This window comes from Dysidea avara, chromosome 3 (genome assembly GCF_963678975.1).
Source record: "Dysidea avara chromosome 3, odDysAvar1.4, whole genome shotgun sequence".
NCBI classification, from domain to species: Eukaryota; Metazoa; Porifera; class Demospongiae; order Dictyoceratida; family Dysideidae; genus Dysidea; species Dysidea avara.
This window is the reverse complement of record NC_089274.1, coordinates 11,424,762-11,447,537: the sequence shown is the minus strand read 5'-3', so window position 1 is coordinate 11,447,537 and position 22,776 is coordinate 11,424,762. Positions and strand designations below refer to the sequence as shown.

At 38.8% G+C, this 22,776-nt stretch overlaps 1 protein-coding gene across 6 annotated transcripts; it reads left to right on the top strand.

Annotated features, from left to right (window-relative positions):
• Positions 1 to 140: 140 nt before the first annotated feature.
• On the top strand, positions 141 to 18,258 carry LOC136249355 (ras-related protein Rab-8A-like). Of its 6 annotated transcripts, none has more exons than XR_010698172.1 (8): positions 141 to 202; positions 901 to 1,047; positions 1,831 to 1,891; positions 5,037 to 5,097; positions 5,231 to 5,308; positions 16,109 to 16,261; positions 17,551 to 17,740; positions 18,105 to 18,258. XR_010698172.1 is itself a non-coding variant. In XM_066041317.1 (7 exons), the coding sequence occupies exons 2-7, from the start codon at positions 918 to 920 to the stop codon at positions 17,602 to 17,604; spliced, it is 537 nt and encodes a 178-aa protein (XP_065897389.1). In that variant the 5' UTR covers positions 141 to 202; positions 901 to 917; the 3' UTR covers positions 17,605 to 18,016. The 6 variants fall into 6 exon arrangements, 3 of the variants coding, with proteins under 3 accessions (XP_065897389.1, XP_065897391.1, XP_065897390.1); XR_010698173.1 differs by having other exon boundaries at positions 141 to 204; positions 18,101 to 18,258; XR_010698174.1 differs by lacking the exon at positions 901 to 1,047 and having other exon boundaries at positions 18,101 to 18,258.
• The last annotated feature ends 4,518 nt before the right edge of the window (positions 18,259 to 22,776 follow it).

Below are 22,776 nucleotides of genomic sequence, written 5' to 3'. Positions count from 1 at the left end.
TAAGTTTTTATGCGTATAGTGACGGCATAGATAATAGACACCCTTGTATGGGGTGTCTATTATCTATGGTGACGGTATACTGTACTGATTTCTCATGATTCAGCTCGTGATTCAGATTTCCTCGTAAAAAAAGGAGCAGCGGCGCCTATTAGTTTCCAATTGTAAGCGCCGTGGGGAAGCAGTAAAGATCTTCGAAAAGAAGGTGTGAGTAAAGTGTTCAGCAAGTAGATTAACATGTAATTTTGTGGCTGGGGTAATAATAGACGTCATATTGTCCTGGGATTGTTTCTTTCAGTCCGGGTCGGTGAGGTCTGATCGGCAGAGCCTCGGTTCGTGGCTGCATAGCTACTCTATGGTGGCTGTGTATGCATTTATCTAGTTAGTAACGAGGCTAACTGTTGATCAAACCACACGATCAAGTGTGGTAGCTAAGCTGCTTCATGTTTAATGGTTATGTAAACGCCATAACGGGGCGTGGTCTCTAGTTGTGACCTTTTCTCATGTAGCTAACTGAAAAGTACAGTTTAAAACAGTTTAATTGAATAGTTAGCTATTCTGACATTTAAATAATTGATATTTCAGTTCGTTTGGATAAGGCCAAGCAAAGTTGATTGCTAGTTTCCCGCATGCTTTAATGAAAGTGCTACAAGGTTTTCATTATATGGCTATTTTCACTGCATATATTTTCAAATATTCAAATAATTTTCATTATTGCATTTCTCGGCATTTTTGTCATGGCTTTAGCCATAATGAATAATGACCACCCGCCCGCATTGGTTTAGAATATACTTGAAACGGGAAACTGGTAATTGACTTTGTCTGGCTTAATAGATTTTCCATTGAATGGGATTGCTGACCCACACTACTTGTGAAATTTATTGTATGCTAATCATTATGTAGGATTGACCACTTGTAATATGGCTGCAGCACCTGCTCATGACTATTTAATAAAACTAATGTTTGTTGGTAATGGAATGACTGGGAAGTCATCTCTCCTATTAAGATATGCAGATGATGTTTTTACTCAATCTTATATAGCTACTATTGGTAAGAAATTATGACCTTCTCAGCATAGAAACTTGCAATTTGAAGTTACATAGATTTAAGGTGTACAGTAGCTATTGTAACAGTTTCTTACAAAAGTGCCAGAGTTTGGTTTAGAACTTGTCTATCAGTGTTGTAGTGTTTTGTATCTGTGTACAAGTTTTCTTACATATTTGACCTAGTCTGAGAAAAAAAACTGGTCTTATTTCCTATTGAGAAATGCCATTTATAAGTATTATTGTAGCTTACCAATAGTTGAAACTATATATGTACCAAATTTTCACACATTTTTATACCATTTCTTTATATTCCAAAGCATCCACTGTATGAGTAGCCAACAACTAAGTTTGCCACTATTTTAGGTAGTTTTTAACTTGATGTTGACTGTACCGGGTGAACTCCAATAGGGGTGGTGGGAAGGGGAGGGCAAGAAGTTGTTTACAAACTGAAAGAGGAATGCATAGGAATAAATTCAAACTTATGGTTCATTCAGGATTTAAAGTGGCTAAAATGAAAAGAAATTTATAACACGGGTCTTTATTCAACACCACAGAGCTGTACAGCCACATACAGCCATCCCCAGGTTGGCCAGGGCTCCATTAAGGCCCCAGACTGCTCATACGGCTTGCCACCGTGCTTGAGAAAAGCAGCTGACCATTCAAGTCTAGTTGATTGTGAAATTTGATAGTCATTCATGTAGCTTTATGTGTTCTTTGTGAAAAATGAAATCTGCTTATCATGGACCGGTTTCCCAGATCCGGTCACTATGTATGCTAATTTTTATAGGTATTGATTTTAAGGTGAAAAATATTGAATTTAATGAGAAAAGGGTGAAGCTGCAAATGTGGTGAGTTTACTCAAGTTCTTTAAATGTTAAATCAATTCTGCATACATACAATACAGTATACAGACACTTGGTTATCCGAACCCCAATGTGTCTCAGGCAATAATAAAAGTGTTCAGATAAGCAAATTGTTTGGATAACTGAAGCCCATACATTTATATACAAAGCTCTGTTGAAATACTCATCATTTCCAATTTTGGATAAATGAGGGTACGGATAAATGAAGGTCGGATAACTGAGGGTCTACTGTAACAACAATTTACATACAGTATTGACTTACAGTACCTGTCAATAGTATTAGTTGCAGCTACTCAAAGGCATAGCCTGGGGAGTTTGGATGAACCCCACGTTAAAAAGGTGGTCAAATTACTAGCCAATTGGGTTTAAAATGAATTTAATTAGAAATTCTACAAGACTATATTAAATATTGTATTTTTTAAAATTAAAAGTTACACCAAACTGAGTCTTAAAGTTCTCCAGGAGCTATATCCACATTGGCACAGACTTTGAAGTTATCAAGTGTTATTTCTACATGTATGTGTGTATCATGTGATCAACTGTGATCCCTTGTAAAAATGTCAACTGCATGCAAAATTAGTCGAGAATAGCTACGTACAAGATGGAAGCTACAATAAACTTCAGCAGTCAAGCAGTAACCTCATTAGAGTGTTTAGCTACATTTAAAGTCATCCTGTAAAGAGTTCAGCTATTCAACAAGTCACTCTATAGAAAATTCATATACAACCAAGATGCCATCTACAGAGTTCAGCTACACTATAAGTCACCCTGAAGAGAGTTCAGCTACAAGTAAGTTACCATCTGTAGAGACACAAGTCACCCTGTAGAGAGTTCAGCCAGAACCAATTCACACTGTAAAAAGTTGATCTACCAGTATAGGGTTCAGTGTCTCACCCCGCACCTGCAAATCAACTCACATAGTAGAGTTCAGTTTTGTTACAAGTCACCCAGTTATATGTTTCAAGTCTCCCTGTAGATTGCTCAGCTATGCGTAACATGCAAGTCACCTTGTAGGCAGTTCATTCTACATCACAAGTCATCCCGTAGAGTGTTCAACCACATTACATGTCTCCTCATAGACATTGTATGTGACCAGATTTCACAAAACCGATCCAAATCGCACATCAGGCTAACACCACCAGTGGATAGCTACACTATCATACTACTAGTTTTGACCCTCAGTTCTACTCAAACAGACATCTTTTCTGGGTGATGTGACAGGAGGGTGCAAATGGAAGTTTCTAGCCTTGTGAAGGGCCTGGCTTGGCAAGAGTCAGTGGTTTACTGGTGGATGGCCTGACAATATTGCCCAGATGTTTTTTCTATTGATTTTGCTGCATATCAGCCACTAAGGAGCCAGCACAGCCCTGTAATATCATGTCTGGACTCTAATCTGGCCTTCCTCCATTTTGAAGTCTATCTCTTGCCCACCCTGCCACTCCACCTTCTTCCTCTTTGTGAGCACTCGTGATACTACTTTGCTCCTCCAACTACTCAGATATTTTAATCTTATTTGTCAGGAAACACTATAAGCAGCTACGAGTACTGGAAGTGGTCTGAAAGGTAATAGATCAATGCAGCTTTTGTGTAAATTTCATAAACGTGCTTGCTATCCATGGTGAGTTATGCTGACTTGAATTCTTTAAAACTGTTCATCTTGAAACTTCCAATGTGCGATTTGGATTGTTTTTCCAAAATCCAGTCATATATGTCACCCAGTAGTTAGTTATAATTTTATAATTATTATGTAGAAAAAGTTCTAATATGGTGACTTTGTTTTGTACTACACAGTGACTTGAACTCTCTAACAATTAAATAGTTCAAACAGATCATACACATTAAATGTCTTTTTGTCTTTCTTCTGTAGAGAAAGGAAAAGTGATATCTATATCAAAATATCCAAGCTGTGAAATATGGTGGGACCCCACGGTGAAAAGGTGCAAAATCAAAAGTGGAAGTCAAGAGATGGCTGTAATGGTAGAAATGATTAGCAGTAGTACAAAATTGTAGCCATTTCTTAGCAACCACCTTTGATCTCACAGCTTTTTTCATCCTGGCCCTTTTAACAGGCTGCACTCTTTTCCACAACTTGGCTGTTTTGGTATAGATTACTGTATAGCGTAAATATTTTGAGGAGCAAATATTTAGAGGTTGAGCAATGTTGCTAAAAATAAAATTTTCGAGGATTTGCTAACACTTCCAAAATGTATTAGACTATATGGAGGTCTAAATATTTCAAGGCTAAGATTTTTGCTGATAATCCCCAAAACCGCGAAATCAGCCAAAATTTCCCCCCTCGAAATATTTAGGCTATACGGTAAGATACATGATAATGTGTCTTGCAGCCATGCACAGCAATGCAGGCGTGTGACACACAAGTGTGTATTTTACAAAAACCAAAAATGCCATTTTTACACATCTGTAGCTTGATAGTGCCTAATTGGAAATTTAGCTGAGCACTCTACAGGGGGTGACTTGTAACTTAGCTGAACTCTCAACAGGGTGAATTTTTTGTAGCCGCACTTTCTACAAGGTGACTTGCCACAGGGTGACAAGTTACATAACTCTCTACAGGGTGAATTGTTTGTAATTGAATACTCTACATTGTGACATGCTTGTAGCTGAAATTTTTACAGGGTGACATGTCATGTAGCTGATGTTACATAGCTGAACTCTGCAGGGTACCTTGCTGCGTCTACAGGGTCAAGGCAGATCCAACTCAAATTTGGAAGGTACCCGGGTTTCCACAGTAAAACATGCAAGCCACCTTGGAGAAAGTTCATGATTAGCTCCAATCAAGTCACCTTGTACAGAGTTCAGCTATATACGTAACAAGTCTCCAGAGAGTTCAGCTATAATTATTACATTTAAGTGACCCTCATGACTAAACGTTTCAAGCAGACGATTCAAATTAAAAGGTCTTTTCTTCCTACTATAGAATTTAAAAAGTATGTCATTAACTAAATTTTCTACTAATTATCCAACTAACTGACTGGCCTGCAGCTATAGAGGACAGACAATCCCTACTTCAGTCATGGCTACCGTTATACTCAGAAGGGTGTGCAGTTTATATGTGTTTTTTGTGTGTGTACAAAATGTGTGTATACTCCTTATATGTTCATGCATATAGGGATACTTCAGGCCAGGAAAGATTTCGACAAATAACACGGACATACTTTAGAGGAACAAAAGTAAGATTATAATAAGTTAGGCCTTAGTACGTATGTACTTTAACTCATTATGTATATTAAATATTGATGATTCACTGTTTGAACAAACCAATTAGAGACAATGGTATTGATATTAATGTGCTTATTTCTACAGGGTGCTATTTTTGTATACGACATCACTAATGAAAACTCTTTCAAACAGATTGGTCAATGGATAAACGACTTTAAAGAGGTCAGTATCATTATGAATAGTAGTATTTAGGAATGCCCAAAACAAAACAATGGATGCTAGGGTACTAGGGACCTGTCAGAAGGATACTGAAATGCAGATAGTCAAATTATCATGGCAAACAACATACTGAATACAGAAAATAAATGATGCACGCTATATGTGTTCCATAGTCAGGCAATAAAAAAGAATGTATTTTGTTACTCAGACACAATCTAATGCAGTGGTTGTTATTTTTGGTGAAATGATGGCCAGGATAACCGAAAATAAATAAGGGGTGATGATCTATATGGAACAAATAACAGTGATAAAATGCTGCTATAGTGATTGATGAGTAGATTGTACTATCTCAATTTCATTAAATAGCCCAATGATCACTGGGATACAATCACACAAGATCTTATGGTGCTCTACAAAACAAAAACCTAATGCGCATGCCTAAGTCCCCATAAAATATAATCAATGTGTGTATATGTTGTGCATTTGTGTGCATTAATGTTTTATAATATCCCGGTACCTGGTCGGCTTCTTGACAATGCGACCATGAGAGGTCCTGGTTGGCTCTTGAGTCATTTTGTCTGTGCTGGTAGATACGTCAGCTGGTTCTACATTCTCCTGTGTTTGTTCTGTTTGTCTACTTTCATCTTCATCATCTACTGATGATGTCACTACAGTATTATCAACCAGTGGCGGTGAAAGGGGGGAGGGGGCTATAGAGGGGCTGGAGCCCCCTAATTTTTAGATGAGAGGGGTACCTTGTGTGATGTCACAAGTGCATGTGTCCAGGGCCGCCCACAGGGGGGGGGGCAACTGGGGCATTTTGCCCCGGGTCCCAGCCTGAAAGGGCCCCCAGGAGGCCCCCTGAATAATACCTGTTTAAAAGATCGATATACTCTAATAGAGCAGTCAGATCTATATACTCTAATAGAGCAGTCACAGTATTCTTCAGAGGAGCAGTGTAGCAAGCTTATAGATAAGGAGATATGGTTGGTGATGGGTAGTTATTGTCATTGCCAGCAGGTTGTGACCTTTTTTTTTTTTTTTTTTTTTTTTTTGGTCTTCACCTAACAACTTGGGTCAAGGGCCCCATTTTAACTCTTTGCCCTGGGCCCCTTAATTTCTCTGGGCGGCCCTGCATGTGTCACATAATTAAATATTGTTGTGGTTTCCAAACTGGCAGCTATATATCATATCAAATGGTACAGTAGTACCGTTTAAGTAGGGATTGCAGTGAAACTTTCGTGCGCCACTCAAATTTCCGCCTTTAAAAGTCACCCTAGAGACATTTTACGCGACCAAAATCACCTTTACGGAATAGTACTAGTCCATATTATACATAAAACAGCATCAAATGCAACAAAACAACAGGTGGCCGGATATAAAATTTTTAAAAAATTGCCAAAACTCGAATTTTAGCCTCACTGCCTCACTCACTGACCACAGTCGCAAGGCTACAGGCCAAACAAGCAGCGCATGGCCACCATTTTACGGCACAATAACAAACTCACCAGTGAGATGTGCCTTTTGGGATTACGATGAGTGTAGGTCCTCTGCACCTTGTCTCTTCTTTCATCTTCAATCAGGCTGCTAGTCTTCTTCTTCATACAACAAACCATATAAAGGCGTTAATTTTCCGTATCAACACTTTCTTTAAGCAGCGTAATATAGACGCTACAAGATTATTTAAGGCGCTTAGACTATGCTACTGTACGGAGGCACTGTTACTGTATAGCTACCTGTATCTTCACAATAATAATCAAGCCCATTCTTTATTCTACGCATTATCAATCTATCAATTGAAATCACAGTGACACACCCCTTTTATGCCAGGTGACGGAATAGCTAGTCAGTGACCACACACCTTCAAGTTGGAAGGCCGACTCTAATAATCGATCAAAATCACGATGACCACGCCCCATTTGGGCAAGCACACATCTTTGCAGACTGACTTGAGATACTCTATACAGCAGTCACCCTAATAGAACAGTCACATGTTTATAGCTAGCTGTATGCTTTAACAAAAGTTAAACAAACTAGTATATTAACAATTATGAATTTAAAAATGAAGTAGGGATTTAAGCGGTAAAAAGTAATGAAACAAGAGATGAACATGCAATAGTAGCTATTACAGTGTAGCTTGGTGGGAAATCTCTACTTTGGCATTGGACGCAAAATAATTGCTTTACCATGCCAAAGTAGGGATTTTCTACCGAGCTATGCTGTAATAGCTACTATTGTTCATCTCTTGTTTCATTACTTTTTACCGCTTGAATCCCTACTTCATTTTTAAATTCATAATTTTTAATATACTAATAGTGGAAGGATTTATTGTACATATATCGTATCTGAAAGATTATTGCTACTTTCGTAAAAAGTGCCACCAGAATCAATCTCAGAGTACCTACATTTGGGGGGGGCATGCCTCCAGACTCCTCTAAAAGGAAACATGTGCTTTGCACTTGGTTGTAATCACTGCAACTATGAACAAGCTTCCAATTTCCATACACAAGTGTCAGCTCAATTAATTTTGATACCCCACCCCAAATTTTTCATCTTTCTCCACCTCTGAGACCCCTTTCTCAAGTAGTTGTGCTTGACCACTATTCCTGGTACCCACTGATCCTCTACTTGTATTCTGACAGTGTCGCGATATGCATGGATCTGTCATAGTACCTCTTGTTCCTTTCTTGTGCTTGCCAATCTTCTTAGTGTTGATCACTTTAGGAGCAAGTTGACTGGTGTGCAAGGTAATACTGAACTTAGTCTACGACTCATGGAGAGTTGTGCAGATGATACAATGTCATTTATCATAGTATTACAGACTCAGGTAAGGATCTCATTTGTCTGTCTTGGCCTTCTTCAGTATTCTCTTGACAGCCAGTCTGTTTGCCTGTGGGTGATACGGACTTATCATTACATGTTTAAAACCCCGAACTTCTTACGTATACATGTCAAATGTGTACTGTAGCCTGTTGTTGCTCTTGACAATTCTTGGTATGCAATGGCGGGCAAACACAGATTTGGTGTGTTCAATCACCAGTTTACTGGAGGTGCTGTGTAATCTTACAAGCTCAACAAAACATGAGTAAGTGTCCACAATTAACAAGTAATCCCCACCATTTAGGTCTGTAGGTACTGATTCCCATGTGGCTCATCTGACATCATGGTTTCTTTGGTGTTTGATGTTTGGTACTGTAAACAAGTTTCAAAATATGCTATCAAGTTCTCAATAAAACAAAACAACTTGTGCACGTTTCTTAATTTCTACTATGCCTAGATGTGCTTTGTGGATCTTGTCCAACATTTCTTTTCACAGACTGTGGGGTATACCACTTTCTCATTCTTGAGAATAATTCCTTCAGCTGTACTCAGTTCATCACAGAATTTCCAGTAGGCCTTAGTAGCCTGAGGAAGCTTTGGTCAATTTTCAGGCCATCCCATCCTGATATGATTGTGCTCTGTAAGTTGATCATTGTGGTGTCACTGGTACAGGCCAGCCGTATAGTTTCCAATTTGAGTTGTTTATCACGGAGTTTACTGCATATACAAGGTCTTCATTCAAATTCTGTGAGGTGGAGTCAATGTCAAGGTAAGCACGTGACAGGGTGTCAGCTAGGGTCATCTCCTTGCCTGGCTTGTATATCAGTATGAATGTGTACTGCTGCAACTGTAGGAGCATTATTTGTAGGCGTGATTGTTTTGCTGACAATTGTTTTTTTTTGTTTTTTGTAATGGCCTCTAGTGGCTTGTGGTCTGACTCTACAGTTACATCTTTCCATAAGTATACTGATGAAATTTGTGAAAAGCGAAGGTTACAGCCAACAATTCTTTTTCAATTTGTGCATATTGAGTCTCTGTGTCAAGGCCCTGGAGGCATCGGCAACAGGTTTAGAGTTTTGTAAAAGAATTGCTCCTAGACCTGATTGAGAAGCATCACATGAAATTGTGACAGGTTGACTCACAATGGTTGCTCTGAAAGTACACCAAGGTAAGACTGGCTGCTCTGAAAGTATAGCTGCTCTGGCTGAAAGACTGGCTGCTCTGAAAGCATTTTCCTGATTGCATCAAAAGCAGTCCACTGGGGCTCTTCCCAATTGAAACTGACATCAAATTTCAGTATTTCTCTGATTCATTGAGTGATTGTGGACATGTTTGAGATGAAATCTACCAAATAAGTGATGGTGCTAAGCACTCTTTCCACACCTTTCTTGTCAGTGGAAGGTGGCATCTCCTTGACTGCCTTGACTTTCTCAAGATCTGTGTTTACACCTTTAGAGTTCAGCGTACAACAGTTCTGGAAGACTGAAAAGACACTTGTCTTTGTTGAGAGTCAGTTTCTACACCTGGTATATAGGTCACCTAGTATTTGGCACATTCTTATTTGAAGCTGACTTGATGCCAAATGGCATATGCTTGAAACAATAGCACCCAAACGAACTATTAAAGAGGTGAGCAGCTGACTCTCTTCAGTGAGGAGAATTTGCCAGTGGCCATAATTGGCGTCTAATTTTGAAAATACACGTGCTCCAGATAGCTGGATTGTGATATCCCATATAGAGTTTGTACTTGAAAATGCTCCCATCAGATTGCTTTATTTAGTGGCCTAGGGTCAAGGCAGATGCATGATTTCTTGGACTTCAGTTTCTCAATACCACCAATGAATTTACCTGATCAGTGGGTCCATCACAGCGTTGAAACCGGGTCGGGTCATCCGGGTCATCCGGGTCACATTTTCTCCGGGTCATCCGGGTCTGACCCGGTTTACAATTTATCTGGGTCTGACCCGGATTGGATCACGTGAGAAACGAAATTGTTCGTTTGACGACGTGGAACTTGTAAACGCTATCGCGTAGCTCTTTCGTGAGCCACGCCCACTTATTGCATTACCAACATATGCTCAGCCACGCCTATTTGTTAGTAAGTGCAGTATGTAGCACGAAACTGAGGGTATCTATGGTGAGGGGTAGCTATTGTCAGTAGGTGAAGACCTTTTTTTTTTTTTTTTTTTTTTTTTGGTCTTCAACCTACAGCTAGGCTGAAGTTGCAATATTTACTCAACACGAATCGAACGCTCAAAATGTAGACTCGTTCGCTCACCCGAGACTATTAATCCGGGTCACATCCGGGTCAGTGGGTCATCCAGGTCAGCAGTAGTGACCCGGTTTCAACGTTGGTCCATCAACCCCATGTTCTCCATCTCATTCAGGGTTTGTTTGAGCTTGGTTTTGTGGTGGACACACAACTAAAGTCACTGATGAATCTATCTCAATGTGATAAGACACCCAAGGACTTTAAACAATTTTGGGTACATATTGGTGAGGTGAGTCACACCATGATCAATGTTGAGAACTATTTTGACAATTCCAAGTTTCTGGGATGCAAACAAACCAGATGCAAACAAACCGGATCTTGTGTTTTATCATTTATTACTGTGCATAGCCTCACGTGAATATAAAAGCACAGAGATATCAACAAAAGCTTCCTAACAGTAATGGTTGTATTAATAATGTATTGATCAATGGTTTCGCTTCTGCTTTGCACTCGAGTGTTGAAGTGATATTTTTCAATAGTTACATTTTGTTTTGGCTTGTAATATGTTTTGAATTTGGCAAACAGAACAGTAATCTTGTCAGTTGCATCTTCTGCTAGAGTCATGGTGTTGTAGATGTTTCTGCTGCCTTTCCCTATCACGTATAGAAATGCATTCTTTTTCCGATGATTCGTCATGCTTAGTTCAATGGACAATTGCATCATCTGTTTCTATTAATGCCACTTCTCAGCAATGGTGGCAGGCCCACTAGTAGAAAAATCTAACTCTGCTGGAGGTTTCAAGCTGTCCGTGATGAAAATAACTGCTCATTTAAACTCCTGACACCATGTAACATCCCATTAAATAACACAATAATCAATAGGATACTATCACGCAAAATCACAACGTGTCATTATGGTGCTCTACGTACGTACATGTATAACCTCATTGCACTGCCAATTGTTTCAGTGAGAGCATTTCACCAAATTAAAATTTTGTCAACTACAGTTTTATAGCAAATCACCAAATATTAGTTGGTGCTAATAGTGCCATACCATTAAGTTTAGTGCCTAGCTATCAGAAAACAGCAGTAGATTGTGTTTTTTATTTTCTAGTTAGGCACTTCAACAAGTGTTATAAGCAACTGTAAAAAAGTCCAAAGTGAAATAAATGTATATTGATTGTTATTAATTATTAATACTAGTATATTGATTATTATTACTAATTATCTAGGACCGTGTCACATACAACCAAGTACATACACCAACGTGACAGCCCCCCTGGTGAGGCTATTAGGTGGTGAAGGCACAATCCCCAAATCAACTCAATATATCACAGTAGTGACAGATACAACACAATAGTGGCATCATAATTAAAGGCTACCAGTAGCTAAGTGCCAGTACATCATTGGTGTGGTAATGGCACAGTGATGTGTACACAGTATATGTATACAACACATACAGGAGTGAACTATACATTATTGCAGTATTGTATGCAGCAATACATTATAGGCAACATCACCAGATAAAAATTATTAGCCAATATACAGCACAATATCAACATCAACTAGAGCTAAATCAGTGGTGTAGCAATGGCACAGTGATGGGTGACACACTATAATTATGCATGCACAACTTGCAGAAGATAGCTACACAATACTGTAGGAGTATGCAAGCGAGTATGCAAGCCAGATGAACCAGATAAAGGAAGACAGCCAAGCCAGCCAGAGCCTAGTAGCTAAGCCAGGTGAAGGCAAAAAAGATTAAGCACGTATTGAATTGCTCGACACCAACACAAAGGAAGTTCGCCATGCCAGCTGCACAAGACAAGATTGTTTACTTGCATTTTATATGTAACTGTATTGTAAAGAGCGTGGCACGTGTTTTAATGTTTTCTTGTATTGTTTAATTACATCATTTAGTGTGAATGAATCCACTGGCAGCTGACATGGAGACTTGAGACGTTACAAACATAAAAACTTGAATGTAATCTTCTTGTTTACGTGTAAAGTGGCCTCTGGCTCTCCTGCAGTCACTCCATGGACATTCGCTAATCTTCTCCTTCACGCAATCTGTAATTAAGCAAGGGTGTGGTACTGGGCGTTATGTAGAATTACACGTATGGTCAAGTCATCAGCACAATTGGGCGCAACGATTAGGCCACTCCAAATGAAACTGTAGTTTCCTGTCCTCCACCCGCATCACATCTGGGCACCCACATTAGTATGTCATTATTGCCATTATTTTTCCAAAACCACTTCCTGTACTGCTTTCTGGATACTTCTCATGGAGCCTTTTATTTTGCATTGCTAAAAGGCACAATGAAACCTAAAAATGAATGGTTCTGGTGGTTGCTAGCTTCCATTTTCATGACTTTGAAATCCTCTCAAGATCGAGATACTCTAATAGAGCAGTCACACCTTAAATAATGAATAATGATAATAATCCTCCCACCAACACCGAATAATGAAAACATCAGGATTGGAAACTACAGTCTCATTTAGAGTGGCCTTATACGGTTGTGCCTTCGTTCACTGGTGAATCTATCCCTGGTTAGTTTATGTCTCTAAACCTTGTACTTTTTGAGAATGTTATGAACCGTACGCATATTTTGCTCCGTACACGTATGGAGCATCCCATACGCATATGGGGCAGATCACTAGTCCCATACGCATATGGGATGCTCATACGCGTATGGGACAGCTCTCCCCTCTATTTTAGCTACCTGGGCTTGATGGACTGCCATCCCCAGCTCGTCCCAGGCGTATATGATTTAAAGATGGCACGTGTATACATATAGCTACTGACCCTGCCCAGGCCAGTCAGGGGCGATTCTGAGGTTTCCAGACTGAACTGAAATATTAATTGTTGCAAAAAAATCGATACGCCTCAAAGTTACGCGATGTCACAGTGATATGTGTTTCCCTGAGTTTTGTGTTTCCCGCACACATATCACTAGGGATCCGTGTTTCCCCGCACACATATCACTAAATGGCTAGCGATCTACAAGTCACAGTGATGTATGTTTCTCCGGGTATTATTTTATTTATGATTAATGGTTCTGAAAAAGACCAAAGTCTTATAATAATTATAACCATACAAATTAAATTAAATTACATAATTATAAATCTACTGTCTCTCCACAGGGGAAAATCAAGGAGCTGGCAAGGGGAGGGGCACAAACAGGGTAAGTTGTAGGTGGTTGGGGAGAGCCAGATTCTCTACTTCAGTGCTGCGTTTTTTAAGCAGCAAATGATCACCTCTTTAGTAGTGTCTCACTATTGATTTTTGCCATTTTGGCCTTTTCAGATGGTTGTGAAGTCTTAAAAGCTGTGTAAAAGGCTTTAAATGTTAGCAACATGATAATTATTTTTAGAGGCGCTTAGTACACACGAAGGTGCTGGGTGGTTGTTTTACAGCTAGTTTGACTTTGGTTCGCTTTGGTTTCAGGCGAATTTGTAATAAATGTTAGTAAAATGTGCATATTTTCATGAGTTGATAAACTGATCTAGGCCTGACAAAGTTTAGTAGCTATTTTAATCAGAAACATGGCTGGCTCCTCCACAGGGGGGGCCCATTCTGGATCCTCCATTGCTCCAATAAATGTCTAGTAATGTCTTAAAAGAAGTTGTGTCCAAAGCATTTACTATATCAGTTGGAAGGGTGTTCCAGTCGTTGATTATTCTGTTAGTAAAAAATTTAATCTAGTGTTTGTGTTGGCCCTTTCCTTATATAACTTCAAACCATTAGATCTTGTGGTGTTACAACTTATGGGAAACATTTATAAACTATCAACATTATTTTATAAACTATCTCCAGGAAGAATTCTGTATTTGATTTACCCTGCAACTTTCATGCTGTCTAACCCTGTTATCAATGCTCAGCCATTCTAATTTCCATACTTTTTAACATCAATTAACTCTGATCAGTGACTCAACACAATTTACTTGTAATTAACTCATGCACACACTGTATGCAAAGCTGCATGTAGTTTAATTTGTTTTCATGCAGGCTACAGGACCATCGAGTCCTGTAGACCTTCAGCTTTTATGTTGTGAAGTTTTAATAAAAATAAACAGTTTAGACTATGAAATAAACTAACTGTAGGGTGAGAGTTGTACTTCCTGACTGCTCTATTAGAGTGACTGTTCTATTAGAGTATCTCAATCACTTTCTATAAAATCAAAAGTAAAGTTTTGTTGGGGATTGAATAGCTATAATGGATGCTAGTATGTAATTGAATGCATATAGCTTTGAAATACTGTTTAGTATAACAGTAGTTTTTCCATAGAATTGTTATAGCTACTTAGCTAAGTTTGAAAGGGATCATGTCGAAACCAAAGAAACCCTTCTAGATTTGCCACTGCATGAAACTGTCAGGACGTGAGTAGCTCTGTAGCTGACTAGAGCCAGCTAGCTAGCTAGTTGATTAACCAGAAAGTTTTAAATCATCTCCTTGGATGAAGGATTTAGTTAATATATCAATTTAAGCTAGTGACCCATATGCGTATAGGAAACCCATATAGGTATACGCGTATGGGATATCCCATACACGTATAGGACAAATACGCATATGGGTCACAACAAGAACATTAATTATTTAATTATTTATTTATTTATGATGCAATTTTAACCGCATTTCGTATTATCTTTAGTACTTGGTTGTATAATATTTACTATTTAGTCACTATCTATTTAGTTCCTATCCCACTAGGCACCTGCAAATTAGCAGGCTACTGAGGGCCTGTGTAGCAGGGAGTCAGAAACATGTTGCTAGTGCCATACAATTGCATTTACTTTGTGATGGAAAGGTGTGTCACTGGAAGTCTTGTTGACAATAAATTATGTTGCCATACAATGGCTAACAAACAAGTTTAAGAAAAAAAATTTAGTTGCTGGTAGGGATCACAGCAATAAAAGTAACAAATCAATTTTTCAAGTAACCTATGTGCATAGTTAATGTTTGCATGTGTGCAAATGTGTGTATCAGAAATTATACAACATTAAGCCAATTTCTGTTTCTTATCTGCATGGCCAGCTGTCTGCATAATAATATGGTAGTATACTTGAATTGAGCTGTTTCTATTGGTTTGAATGCATTAGATATGGCAATTTTTAAAGGATTATCTACCCATACATTTCTTCAGCTTGAAATAGCATACTTCAGTTTTGCAAATATGTGACTGTTTGTTGGAAAACTGGTCTTATCACCTGTTTAAACGTATCTGGTTTATGTATTTAGTGTGTTGTAGCTACGTATACCAATTTTCACATGTTTATAATACCGATTTCTTACCTTCCAGAGGATCCACTGTACAAATAGCTAACAACTAATTTCCCTCCATTTTAGATAGATTTTAACTCAAGGTTGATTGTATCAGTCAAGTTCCACTAAGGGTGGTTGCAAGAAGTTGTTTACAAAATGAAGTAGGAATGCATAGTGATAAATTAGGCCAAGTTTTGAGCCATTCAGGTGTTAACACTGAGAAAAATTACATTACAGGCCTTTATTCAACACCATGGAGGTGTACAGCCATCCCCAGGTTAGCCTAAACTACATTAAGGTCCAAGACCAAGTTTGCAGTGGGCTTGAGAAATGCAGCCAGCCAAAGCAGACCATTCAAGCCTGGTTGAATTTCAGAATGAAATTTGATAGTGTGTTCATGTATGTAGCTTTGTGTTTGTGGTGCAAAAAGTCGAACCACTATCATGGGCAATAAGACTGGCTTTCCCACATATTTTGTGAAGCATTAGTAATTCTGTTTCTCTTCATAGTCAGTTCCTGATGCAGTAATGGTGGTTGTCGGTAACAAGTGTGATCTTGAAAATGCTCGTGTTGTTGGCACAGAACAAGGACAATCATTTGCTGATGAACATGGTTGTAAATTTATGGAAACTAGTGCCAGTGATAATGTGAATGTGAATGAGGTAAGTAATATTGTGTTAAATTGTTAAAATATAGTGGAAACTCAGACTCTTCAACATCAGCTAACCGCATTTTTGCAAATCCTTATTAGAGTAAAGTGAGTGTTCTATTAGAAAGTGAAAGCACATTTTAATTTTTTATGAGAGTACTTTAAAGACAATTTTACACACAACTTCAGATTTGTGGTGTTTTCAGTTATACACCAGGTGGCAGGTATCCAGGGATTTGGGAACTGATGTTTCACTGTGTGTAGTAGAATGGTTTTGGTTACACTCATGTGTATTAAATAACAAGTAGAAGGAAAAATTAGGATTGTAAGCTGGATTACTCTGAATTAGGGATTACATGTCCACTAGTATATCTGCAGGTATAGGCAACCTCCCTTGTTTCACAACTTTCAGCTGTTCCCTTGTTTCCCTGCTTTTTTGTTTTTTGATCCCTAATCCAGCTTAAGATTCCTAATTTTTCCTTCTACTTGTTTGTTTACGTTTTAAATAACACAATTATGACTACTGAATCCATGTGTACCACATTAAAAGAAAGAATGGCGCCGGCCAGGCATTCCATAAAATAATTTTGCATCTAAACACGCACCGCAATAATCAATTACACACTGAAAAGTGAGGTGGCCATTACGCTTCGTTTGTAGCTATGTTCCGCTCGCTACACAGCATTACAAATGAAGAACAGTACAAGACACTTCTCTGCAATGAAACCAGTTGCTACAGAAAATTCAGGCTAAAATCATGACAGAAACCGTATCATGCTATCGCAAATCGATACCTTGCATTGTCAGCAAAAAGATCTGGAACACAAAGGAGGACAAAGGTAAGTCCATGATGCGTGCATTGTACATATTGCAGTTGGCAAAAAGGCATGTCTCGGGATGAAGCAACGTTGAACAGAGAAAAAATCAAGCCCGTAGCCTTATTCATTGTTGAGTTATGCTTGGCTGAAGGCATCAGTTAGTTAGATAAAATTCTGGTAAATAGAATTTTTTTTTAAATTCCGTAGAAACTTGTTGGAAGGGTTTGGGGTCATTCTGAAGCATTTTTGGGCTCGGCTATGCCTAACCAATACTGCCAAGCTGTTATAAAGGAAATTTGAGGCTGGTTTTAGGATGACATTTTTGGGCAAGAAAGCCCAAAACTGCATGATCCCTATTGTACAGTACTACTGTACTGTATGATAATTTATGTAGGCTCCCTTTATGCATTTATTACTATAGAGTTGCTACATGTGTGTAATAGTTGACTTATTACAGTAAGTATGCTGTTGTCTCACAATGTAGATGATAATGGAGCTCACAGAAGAAATTCTGTCAAAGATAGAAGGCGGAGAATAATCATGTTACTAATTGTATGTATGTACATTTTATTTTTGATACAAACACTAGAAAATAAGTACTCAATGTAAAGTCCTTCATAATGAGAATAGGAAGCGACAAAGCTCTGATACTGAATGGTCTGGCTATATAAGAGGTGATATGATATTAGCATATTACACTGTCTTAATGTTGATATTGGCATTAATTTTGCTGACTTTTTACATTGCCCATATATAGTCACTTCTACTATGTAGAGGTCATGTGTGCATAAATTATTGAAGCCCCACACTACCACCAAAGTAAGAAGTAAATTGTTCATAATTTAGATCTGTGGATCACTCTAATAAAGCAGTCACAGTGTTCATGGGGAAGTGTAGCTTACTTAGGAAGCTATAAATAGGATTTTATTTTACATAACATATGTGATATAATATATTTGGTAAAGGATAACTAGCTATTATTGTTGTGACCTTTTTTTTTTTTTTTTTCTTTTTGCTCTTCAACTTTTTTTCAGCAAGGTGCCCCCCCTCTTTCCAGACTCTGGATCCGCCCCTGCAATGACTACAATTAGATACATCAGTAAACAATAATGGTGAAGACATTTCAGATAAACTCATGCTATTGATTACATATAAATATATGTGTTAATGACGAAATATTGAATTAATTGCATATAGCAGCTGCAGGACCAACTTATATGATTCCGATGAATGTTCTATTAGAGTAATTAGGTGACTGCTCTATTAGAGTATATTGATCTCGTGCACTCCCAGCACTGAATCATGCAGTAGCTAATCCATGCTTGCATAACCTTTAGCACAAATCCTAGTAAATCAAGACAAAGTAAGTTGGCTAATGACTACAATAGTTTCTTTACTTTGGCAACTGGGCATTGCGAAAAAGTGAGGGGACACTAGTCTCGCGTGGCCAGACCCTTTCGCGCAGCCGCTTATCGATTGGAAATTATAAGCGCCGCGCTACAGCCACGCGAGACACTGGCTGCCCCTCCACTTGAAAAGTGGGGGGGGGGGGGGGGGGGGGAATAACCCCATTTCTCCTCCTCTGCATGAGAACTTTCTAAGTAAGCTCGAGCTCCATGTTTACACCATTACATTCATGCATTCACCCCACCCGCGCGTAATTGTTTAATAGGCGCCCGCGTCTAACCGCTACACCCCACCCACTGACTTAGAATGCAGCCTCATCTCGAACCTACGAAGTCGAGCTGAAAGTGGAATAAACAAGAAACTCGACAAGAAAGGCGTGAGTATCTATAGGCTGTAATAGAGATTGAGATTTATTTCACGATATTACTGAATGGACACTGACTTGTACCCTGGTGTCTGATCTGGGTTTTCAAGTTTAATTTTGTGTGGTAGCTACGGTGACAGTTGGTGATCATAACCGTCACTGATGGGGGTAGTTTCGCGTGGCCAGACGGCACCCTTTTTTCCCTTTGTCACTTGCTTTGTCATTGGGTATTAACTTAAGGAGAAACGCTAAACGAAGTTGCTATTTTTCTGGCAGCCTGTGAAGTATAGCGGTAGATTGCTCGTAGAACACAGGAGCGCTGAAGAAAGTTACAACACGTGTTCTCATTATAGTCTGTCTTAAAGTATTAGAAACACGCATGCGCATATGATCTACAACAATAAGTGATGAAAGACTAAATTACAATACTATATACTATATAAATGTCTGTCAATCAATACTTGACATCCTCCGGGGGGCTGAGCAAGGAGTGAGTCCACTGCTGTACCTTCTGACGTCCCTGCAGGGCAGCTTGCCGAACTGGTCTCCCTTGAGGTTGTGGGGCTGGCATTGCTGACTGCTCTCTCAGGTTATCACATAATCCAGATATCTTCGTTGTTGTGGATGTTTCTGTGGCTATGACTTCCAATGGATACAATCTTGCTATCGGCCGATTAGTTCTCCCTGTGGAGGTTCTAACATTTGCTGAGCGAATGAGTCCGTCAGCTCCCTTGTTGACTTGTTCAATCACAGCTAACTTCCATTGCACTCTGGGGGTATTGTCATGAATGAGAACAATGTCACCCACCTTTACTGCCTGTGTATTACAACCAGTTGCCTTATGGAATTCCTGTAAGGCAGTTAAGTATTCCAATTCCATCTGTTCCAGAAGTGTGCAAGTAACTGTGCATGAACCTTAGCACTTCTGTTGATATCCACAGTCTCTCCATATGTTGGATCAGTCAGCTCATCGTCCTGGACATCATAGTGGGGTAGAGAAACAATTGGTCTACCATGTAGCAAATGGGATGGTGTAATCGGTTCCATATCCTCAACATCAGGTGACACATAGGTGAGGGGTCTGTTGTTAAGTACGGCTTCCACCTCAACTATTATGGTTTGGAGGCTTTCCAGGGTAGCATGTGTTCTGCCCAATACCTTCTTCAGTGATGATTTGGTGAGGCCTATCAACCGTTCCCAGAAACCTCCAAACCAGGAAGCTCTCTTAGGAATAAAGTGCCACTTGACCCCTCTTCTGGCTAAGTCCTCAGCTAATTCTGCAGATGTGAATAACTTCTGCAGCTCCTCCGCCGCAGCTTGGTAGGTGGACGCATTGTCTGACAACATCAATCTAGGTAGTGATCTCCGGCTAACAAATCTGCGGAATGCCTGTAAGAAACACTGCATGGTTAAGTCGCACACAATTTCAAGGTGGATTGCTCTGGATACCGCACAGGTGAAGAGGCAAACATAAACCTTCTCCAACCCTCTCCAGTGTTGCTCCGGACATACAGAGCTCCTGTATAACCCACACCAGTAACCTCAAATGGGTGTGAGGCATTCAGTCGATCCTTGACTAGTGGTGGGGGGGAGCAGCATAAGGTTTACCTGCAGCTCTCTTGCAGGTGACACACTTGCAAAGCAGTGACCGTACTCGCTGCCTGCCTGAGGGTATCCAATAGCGTTGGCGTATCAAAGTTAGTGTAGCATTGACGCCACTGTGGTGTACTTACGGGGAAACGATAATGTGGTGACTCCTGTGATGGCATCTGCAATCACCTTCCATCTGGTACGAAGATCATCACTCAATACGGTGTCCCAAACAATGTGATCTTGCCACAACTGTTGAAGAAACAGTCTGGCTGAAATGGTGACAGGTGATATTAAGCCAAGTGGGTCAAAGATGGTTGAGGATGATCCATCATGCCATCTGTGTGGGGTTGTTGCTTCAATTTCCATGTCAGACTATCGGTAAGTGTTCATGTAATCTATTTCTAGTCACAGAACCAACTGGTAGGGAGGAACCTGCCAATTATGCTGGCATAATAATGATCATAATAAGGAGCATAGTAGGTGCCTAGAAGCAATGAACATGATGGTAGCATAATAGGCAGAACACTTGTGTAAATTCTTACTTATCAAAACACATAATAGAAAAAGATCGATATATTCTAATAGAACAGTCTGAGAATAATCAGACAACTGACTGTTCTATTAGAGTATATCGATCTTTTCTGTGACATGCATTTTGACAAGCAAGGATTTAGAATCTGTGCTTCAACAACTTACTGTTTTCCCATAAAGTGCAAATTTACTAGAAAAACATAGAAACTGTGGTATAAATATTGAGCATAATAGGTAAATATTGAGCATTAATTTTAAGTATAATAGACAAAATTTTGAGCAGTGTAGCATAGCATAATAGGTAAAATAATGAGCAGAATCGGTGGGTCCCTACTGGTAGGATTAGTTTTAGCTATTTACAATGTCATGCGCATGATCAATCGTTCTGTTTGAGTGGGGTTGTTTTCGTAACATTCGTTACATAACTGTGCTACATAATTGTGCTACATAACTGTGCTGTATTTACCCAATTATTTGCATAACTGTGCTGTATTTACCCAATTGTTTGCATAACTGTACTGTATTTGCCCAATTAGCCACATAACTGTGCTGTATGACTCATACAGTACAATTATGCAGCTAATCGATACAATATGGAAAATACAGTATGCAGCAGCACTTTGATCCTCCCACACAAAGTACAATAAATATGTATATACACATACGCTTCCCTTTTTGCATTTGTTACTATAGCGTTACTACATGTGTGTAGCAGTTGACTTACACATGCTGTCGTCTTACAATGTAGATGATAATGGAGCTCACAGAAGAAATTTTGTTAAAGAGAGAAGGTGGAGAATAATTCACTTTATAAACAATCATTTTATTGTATGCTGTACAATTTATTTTTGATACAAGTAACAGTAGAAAATGTATTAATAAAGTACACAATGTAAAGTCCTTCAATAGGAAGTGCAAGGCTCTGGTATGCTGAAAGGTCTGGTTATGTAAAAGGTGAAATTATGATATTAGTATAGCTACAGTGTATATGTTAAAAATGGTACGTAGGCCACTATGAAAAAAGAGGGATATAAGATGGTATATCCAGTGGCTTATTGAATACAAAAAAGCTTGATATAACCTGTAGTATACTAACAATCACATGTAAGGCTTTAGTTAATGTGTTAAACATACTGAAACCATATATGTGATGGTATAGTGTGGGAATTATATTTGATATAAGCTATTTTAGGTATTGTGGTGAATAAACTGAAACCATATATGTAATAGTATAGTATGCATTATACTAAAGTATAACGTGAGTATAATACAGGGTTTATATCAAGGCTTATTTGTATTCAATAAGCCACTGGAAATACCATATTATATCCCACCTTTTTCACAGTGGGCATTTTACTGACTTTCTTACAATATCCAATTGTATCATATTATGTAGTTACATGCAGCACTGTCCCTGATGTATTTCAAGAACCAACTAGCTAGATAATTTCTTTTCCAAACAAATGATGGAGATTGAGTTTAATTATTGTACTTAACAGCTCAACTTACAGAGCTGTGACTCGATTTAGAAAAACGTAATGATACATTTGATAACTCAAATACTTGCGACCAAATAATAATAGCTACTCTAAGCTTCCATTCAGCTTTACAGAGATAAATTCTGTGAATTATATAAACAGGCTAGGTGTATAAGACTTCACAATATTGTAGTCTTGTTTAATGTTAATGGTGAAATGAATTTAAAAGTCTAAATGTGACCAGATTTATGAAAAGGTACCTTTTCCACACATTTTACATGCCAGCAAACAAAATGATGTAACACTTTACTCCGTACACTGATTAACTTGCTCTTAG

Bases quoted from the DNA above. Each gene is read 5' to 3' on its own strand.
- LOC136249355 (XM_066041317.1), top strand. From the start codon at position 918: ATGGCTGCAGCACCTGCTCATGACTATTTAATAAAACTAATGTTTGTT. The intron at 1,892-5,036 runs GTGAGTTTACTC...TCATGCATATAG, and splicing joins AGGGTGAAGCTGCAAATGTG to GGATACTTCAGGCCAGGAAA. The intron at 5,098-5,230 runs GTAAGATTATAA...TTATTTCTACAG, and splicing joins CATACTTTAGAGGAACAAAA to GGTGCTATTTTTGTATACGA.